This window comes from Tripterygium wilfordii, chromosome 5 (assembly GCF_013401445.1).
Source record: "Tripterygium wilfordii isolate XIE 37 chromosome 5, ASM1340144v1, whole genome shotgun sequence".
NCBI lineage: Eukaryota > Viridiplantae > Streptophyta > Magnoliopsida > Celastrales > Celastraceae > Tripterygium > Tripterygium wilfordii.
The window spans coordinates 8,486,565-8,494,512 of NC_052236.1; the positions used below are offsets into that span (position 1 = coordinate 8,486,565).

At 37.0% G+C, this 7,948-nt stretch overlaps 1 protein-coding gene across 1 annotated transcript; it reads left to right on the forward strand.

Annotated features, from left to right (window-relative positions):
• Positions 1 to 5,400: 5,400 nt before the first annotated feature.
• Positions 5,401 to 5,823, forward strand: LOC119998573. The gene has a single exon (XM_038845921.1). It carries the CDS (start codon positions 5,401 to 5,403, stop codon positions 5,821 to 5,823), a length of 423 nt encoding a protein of 140 aa, XP_038701849.1.
• Positions 5,824 to 7,948: the final 2,125 nt, after the last annotated feature.

Sequence of the window (7,948 nt, forward strand, 5' to 3'; positions counted from 1 at the left end):
AGACTGAAAGCACTCATTCAACTCCCCGAAAAGAAATAACTCTTAAGGAATACTTTTCGAAAGATTACTTTCTAGATGAACATATGACATCATATGTGATCAATGCAATAGACTCTAAAGAGTCATATGAAGAAAGAGATGGTTCTAAGAGGGAAACCTCAAGCAGTTACTTCACTCCAAGAAATTCCCTCTGACATGAACATCTTAGAAGTTCTTGAACTCCTAACAGATACTCGTTTGGCTCTGGTTCAAACATAACTCAATCCGGAAGGATACAAAGGAAAAATATTATCTCAAATAAGAAAAGTTAGTCCCTTTGATTGTATGACAACAATTACTTTTACGGACGATGACTTATAGCTTGGGACAAGACTTCATAACATGCCACTTTATGTTAGTGGACTTATTCGAGAATACAAAGTATCTCGAATCTTCATTGACTGTGGATCTACTGTAAATATTATGTCTACTCATACAATGAGAAATATTGGAATCTCAGTGAATGAGCTTTCTAACAGCAAACTTACAATCCAAGGTTTCAATCAAAAAGGACAATATGTCATTGCACAGTCCGGTTAAAGATTGAGATGAATGACTTGATATCATCAGCTTTATTTAATGTAATTGACTCCAAGACATCCTATGAATTACTTTTGGGACATGTCTGGTTACATGAGAATGGAGTAATTCCCTCAACATGGCACCAATGCTTCAAGTACAGTTGAGATGGTGAGGAAAAATGCATTGTAACAGAATCAAAATCGTTCGCAAGCGAAGAATCTCATTTTGCGGATGCAAAATTTTACTAAAAAGAAGATATGCCCCAAGAAGCGCTTCCAGTGTTGATTCCAGAATTAAAAAAATGATGTAAAGGATGACTCAATTGAGAACATCTTATCAAGAACCTTTGTAAAGAAATCATCAAAAATTGAGTTGTCTAAGACTGATATTGACATTCTCAAGGAAGACCTAATCCTTCCAATTCCTTCTATTAGGAAAGTTGTGAACTTAATTCTACATAAGGAAATGTCAAGGAAATTGAGCTTCCAAAAGCTTTGGGAGACCATTCAAATGGATGGTTTGATAATTCAATGAAACTTGAGAAGTGAAACTTGAGAATTTAAGTTACATTCGAGAAGTGAAACTTGAGAAATTGAAAATATTATTTAAATAAATAAAGTAGATAATTAAATGTTGTGGAAACTTGGGGTTCAAGAATGATGAAAACTGGGTTTAAATTGGAATTTAAGTTAAATGACATTGGAATAATAATTGTAAATTCGTCAAGTGGCAGTTTCATAAATATATGGGTGGTATAGTTGTAAATAATTTGAAAACGTGGACAGAATAGTAAACTAGCATAGTGGAGAGAGTAAATGAAAGGTTTATACGTTTCTTTTGATTAAAGAAATACATATATGCATAGGTGTTTATATATATATATACAATCTAGGGATACGTGCACGTTTCCTCTCTTTTCTTCCTCCCCGCCGTAGCAGCTCCCCAACCATGTCCAAGCGCCACCTTCTCTGTCCGGAGACGGAATCGGACGCCGTGACCACCAAAGGAACCGCTTGGCTTCCAAGAACTCAAATCAACTGAGCAAAACTACCGGCAGCCACCAGAGCAACCAAAAAATCCACTTGAAGCCACGATGCGCCATGTCTTTGTCGCCCTAATCCAGTCGCCTCCTCTACCGTATCTGCAAACAGACACAACCAATGGACTCGTTGTAGTGAGGCCCACATTCTACATCTATTGGATGGTCGGAACACTAGCCGGAGATGCTCGACCCGATTGTGCCCGAATACCGACTATGTTAAACTGGAGATTGAGGAGACATTGTAAATGCGTAGTTTGATTTCGTACTGCTATCTAGGTAAGGGTTCTGATTCACTTTGCCTTCTAAATACTTGACTTTTCTGTTCAGTATAAATTCTGGGATATTATTCCCCTTGTTATATGCTTGCTCATTGAATTCCTTAATGTCATATACATTAGGAATTATGTGTATTCTGCTATATCTGATTTGGATTTGTGTAGAGCTCGTTCCTTGAATTGTTGGTTTGATCGTTGTCATGGCATGTAGGGGTTCTTATCTCTTTGGCCTCTTATACCTAGTCTTTCAGTTTATTATAAATTCTAGAATATTACTCCACTCGTTATTTGATTCTTCATTAAATTCCTTAATGTTATTTACATTGGGAATTATTGATATTCTGTTGTCTCTATCTGGATTCGTCTAGAGCTTAATTGTGATGTTGTGAGTTTTGATTCTGTATTATGTTCCTAGCACGTTAAATACTCGCTTCATTGGATTGTTACTTGATTTCTATTCATTAAATCATCATATACATGCATCATGAAATATGGTTGATTATGTGTTTGGATGGATTGGATTGTGACTAATAGTTGTATTGGAGGATATGATGGTATTATTGTGGTTGGTTGGTTTTGTGCGATGGTTGTGTTCGCGACACACCATCATGAGATGTGATCACTGTCTGGGATTTATTCCCCTTTATTTGTTACCCACGTGATTATACAGGGATTTGATTGTCGCGGCCTCCGAGGGGGAATCCATACTGCCGTGTGCCGATGATTGGATGTGGATGATTTGTGGCGCTATGCGCATTGGGAGGAGATGTGTGTTTTGCATATATAATTTGCATGCTTATATATATGCATATTGGGTTGTGATTGTGGCATGAGCATGTTCTTATTGTTCTTACCTATTCTTGCATTACTCTTGAGCTGATTATTATATTTGTAGACTAGTTCTACTCTGTCATATCGTATGTGATTATCATTGTGATTCTCTCTCTCTCAGTATTCGCATCATGGATATCCGAGTCCTTATCGGGTATTTTACCCCTACTGGGCTATTTAGCTCAACCTCTATTTTTTTCTTCCTTTTCAGTCAAGTATGGAGATGGTGACCAGTTTTTGAGGCATGCGCGATTTCCCATGGATACAGTTGTGGTTTATGGGTAGAGTAGGGTTTGATTATTAAAGACTTCCGCTTTGTTAAATTTTAAAGACTTATTAATTATGTCTTAATGGATTTCTAAATACATTTTATTCATTTTTGTTATTATATTAAATGATTTTTTGGAGGATTTGCATAGATAGTTTATGTTTTGGATAAATTGGTAATTCCGTGGACCCCCCTCGAGGACTGGTCGTTACAAAATACATCTAGTTTTTGCAAGAATATATGGATGTGTTCGCATGGACTTACAAAGAAATGTAAGGACTAGATCCAAAGATTGTTATCCATAACTTGTCTATCAAACATGGAGTATGTCCCATAAAACAAGCTCAAAGACGATTCTGACCAGAATTAGTTCCAAAAATTGACGATAAAGTCAATAAACTTATCGAAGCTGGATTCATTCGAGAAGTTAAATACCCGACATGAATTGCCAATATTGTCCCAGTGATAAAGAAAAATGGGCAACTATGGGTCTGTGTTGACTTCCGAGATTTAAATAAAGCATGTCCAAAGGATGATTTTCCAATGCCCATCACGTAGCTAATGGTGGATGCAACTACTGGACACAAAGTGTTATCCTTCATGGATGGCTCTTCTGGATACAACCAAATTCGGATGAACCCAAAGGATGAGGAATTCACTGCATTCCGTACTCCAAAAGGAATATATTGTTACAAAGTTATGCCTTTCGGATTGAAGAATGTCAGAGCCACATATCAACGTGCCATGCAGAAGATCTTTGATGATTTGTTGATAAAAAGGTGGAATGTTATGTGGACGACTTAGTCGTAAAGACCAAAAACCGAAAGGATCATTTAGTTGATTTACGAGTTATCTTTGAAAGACTTCGTCGATTTCAATTAAAGATGAATCCTCTCAAGTGCGCCTTTGGTGTCACTTCCAAAAAATTTCTTGGCTTTATAGTAAGGTATCGAGGTATTAAAATTGATCGAACAAAAATCGACGCCATTTTAAAAATGCCAGAATCAACTAACTTACACGAGCTAAAAAGCTTGCAAGGGAAGCTTGCGTACATTATAAGGTTTATTTCAAACCTTGTTGGATGATGCCACCCATTCAATAAGTTGATGAAAAAAGAGACTTCTTTTAAGTGGGACGATACTTGTTGGAGGTATCAAGGAGTACCTCCTATATCCGCTTGTACTAAAGGCACCGATTCCAGGCAAGCCATTAATCCTATACATTGCTGCCCAAGAGCGATCATTAGGAGCACTTCTTGGACAAGTGGATGACGAGGGGAAAGAAAGTGCATCATACTACGTGAGTCGTACGTTGGTAGGCGTGGAGTTAAATTGTTCGCCAATTGAAAAGGTGTGCCTAGCATTAGTCTTCGCAACAAAGAAGCTAAGACATTATATGCTTGCACATGTTATTTATTTGATCTCAAAGGCGGATCCACTTAAATTCATCATGTCAAGACCAGTCCTGTCCGAAAGATTAGCAAAGTGGACACTTTTTTTATCGGAATTTGATATTACTTTTGTACCTCAAAAGGCTATAAATGGACAAGCTTTAGCGGATTTCCTAGCGGACCATCCGATTCCACCAGAGTGGGAGCTTCCAGAAGAGTTTCTGGATAAAGAAGTCTTTTTTCACTGATATAATACCATCATGGAGATTATTCTTTGATGGTGCTGCACGAAAATATGGTGTAGGAGTTGGGGTAGTTTTTGTTACCCCTCAAAATGAAGTCATGTCTTTCTCTTTCACATTGATGGAGATATGTTCCAACAATGTGACGAAATACCAAGCCTTGATAATTGGCTTGGAAATGGCCTTAGAGATGCAGCTCGGACAGCTTGAAGTTTTTGGAGATTCTAAGTTGGTAATTAATCAGCTTTTATCAAAATATGAAGTCCGAAAGATCAATTTAATTCCTTACCAATAGCATGCGGCAAAGCTCATGGAAAAATTTGACATGCTTATATATTATTCATGTCCCAGAGAATGAAAATCGACAAGCAGATGCATTGGCTAACTCAGCTATTATATTGGCTAACTCCGATAAAGATATCGTGGTTATGTCCATTTCTCAAAATGGGTAATTCCATCATGGACACTTGAAGATTAAACAGAAGTTAATAATATCTCAGTTGATACAACTAAAAATGAGGATTGGAGGCAACCAATCATTGACTTTCTTAAATATGGAAAGTTACCAAATAATCATCGCCATAAAATTGAAATTCGCGATGTGCCTCTAGATTCATCTACTACAAAGACACGCTTTATCGCCGTTCTTTTGATGGCGTGTTTCTTCAATGCCTAAGTAAAGAAAAACGGATCAAGTATTGGAAGAGGCCCATTCCGGGATATGTGGTGCTCATCAGTTCAGACCAAAACTTCACTTTCGGATAAAAAGGATGGGACATTATTGGTCAACCATGGTGAAAGATTCCATGGAACATGCTAAAAGATGTGAAGCTTGTCAAGTTCATGCGAACTTTATATACCAACCATTGGAACCCTTACATCTGACTGTTGCTTCATGGCCTTTTGATGCCTGGGGTTTGGATGTTGTAGGACCCATAACTCCAAAATCTTTCGCTGGCCATTTGTATATCTTGGCAGCTACAGATTATTTCTCAAGAAGGGCGGAAGCACTTCTATTAAGAGAAGTTAAAAAAGAGACCGTTGTCAATTTCAACCAAGGTCAAATCATTTATAGATATGGAGTTCCTCGATGTATCATTACTGATAATGGGAAACCATTCTATAACAGTCTAATGGACGAACTTTGTCAAAAGTTTCATTTTGTCCAACACAATTCTTCCATGTACAATGCAACAGCAAATGGACTTGCATAACAAAACTCTCTACACTTTGCTAAAGAAAGTTATCTCCAAGTCAAAGAGGGATTGGCATGAAAGGGTAGGAGAAGCTTTGTGGGCCTACCGAATAACTTATCGGACACCAATACAAGCCACACCATATTCTTTGGTTTATGGCGTTGAAGCAGTAGTACCATTGGAATGTCAAATTCTATCTCTCATGATTGCTATCCAAGAAAGCCTTACAACAGAGCAAAATGCTCAATTAAGGTTGGAAGAACTTGAGTCCTTAGAAGAAAAGAGGTTGGAAGCTCAAAAATGACTGGAATGTTATCAAGCTCGTACGTCCGGAGCTTTCAATAAAAGATACGTCCTTGATCATTTCAAATAGGAGACATGGTCTTAGCTATAAAGAGACCGATTGTGATCACTCGACAGACTGGGGGTAAGTTCCTACCCAAAGGGGTGGACCATATGTAGTCATGGAAATCTACACAAATGGAGCTTATAAGATTATTGACAAGGATGGTCTACGGATCGGACCTATCAATGGAAAATTGTTGAAGCATTTTTATGCTTAGAATTAAATTGTAATACTCCTTGCCCATATGAGTATAAACTATGAATGGTATTGAAAAAAAAAACTCGCTAGATCGAAAACCCGAAAAGGCGGTCTACGCAAAAATAAGAGTTAAAAAAATATCCTTGCATGGAACTACGTTTGATTTGATCTCCTCAAAAGGAGTACGTAGGCAGCTTGAGAATTTCCAAGTCCAGTCAAATCCAAATAAAAAAAAGACGTTGTCTTTTATTTCCAAATTCAATCAAATCCAAATAAAAAAAAGACTTTGTCTTTTATTTCCAAGTTCATTCAAATTCGATGAAAAGGAAAAAAAATTTCTTTGTATTATCATTTCAAAATGACAAAATCGAAGCATGTAAAATATACATTCATGTTCTGATTTAAGGTTCCTTTCTTTAATGAGAATACCTTTGTTTATTGTTTATATGTGCATACTTGATGGTGCGCCAAGTTATAGCATTCAAAAAAAAAAAGCAAATGAATTCATTGATATGAATGTTCATTACATAAAAAAAGCTAATCGAAATGACAAAGAATAGGAATAAATAAATAAAGAAGTCTAATTCTTTTTGATCCAATTCGCTAGCCCATAAAATCCATCTTCAAAAGTTGCCTTCCGTCTAGCAATCGACTCAGTTGTAGTGGCATCTTTAACATGGAGCTTCTCTAGCTTTGAATGTGATTCCTTCAATTGATTAAGGTCATCATTTTCTTTCTTCATTTTTTCATCAATGGAGCCAAGTTTGGAAGACAAAACATTATCTCGCTTCTCTAGACGATAAATCTCAATTCTAACTTCTTTTTGTTCTGCTTCTATGTTGCAACGTTCCTTGGTCAAGTCTGAAACAATAAGCATACAAGCAGAAATAAGATCTTCCAAAGAAACCAACTACTTTTGCTTTTCTTCTAAAGATGGAAAACGGATAGTGTCATTCTCCTCATGAAGGAAGTCATCAATGTCATTCAAGTATTCAACAACATTTGCCATTAAAGGAGAAATATCAATGTGAAAAAATTGACTACAGAAGTCTTTATAACAGGATGACTTCCGAGTCCACCATCCTCTCAAGTCAGATAGGCCTCCATGCAATGCCTTGTCAAATTCCTTCTCAAGATATGTCGTCATTGCTTCACGGAGCATCTCTTCATGCTCATTTAAAAGACTTGGTGACTCATCTTCAAGATTCGCTGATGCGGATAAAACAACAGTCAATTGCTGGGATTTGGTGCTGGGAACTTTTCGATCCAACGTCCCTGAAGTAGCCCCATCATCTGTCAAATTTAGACTTCCATTCTCTAAAGAATGTGTGGATGGAATAACACCTCCTCCAATACTATCAAGAAGTTCACCCAATAGACAATCATTTGGGCTACCTTCATCAGCAAAGTCCTAAAGGGCACCAATCATCTCACTTATAGGAATTTTATCGAAAGCTACACAAAAAAAAAAGAAAAGGGAAAATAGTTTATTTTCGAACAATAAATGGGCAAATAATAGATAACAAGACAAATAAAATAAAGGAATACCTTTATTCCAAGAACATGGAGAGAGATTCATATCACTCTTTGCTTCCGCAG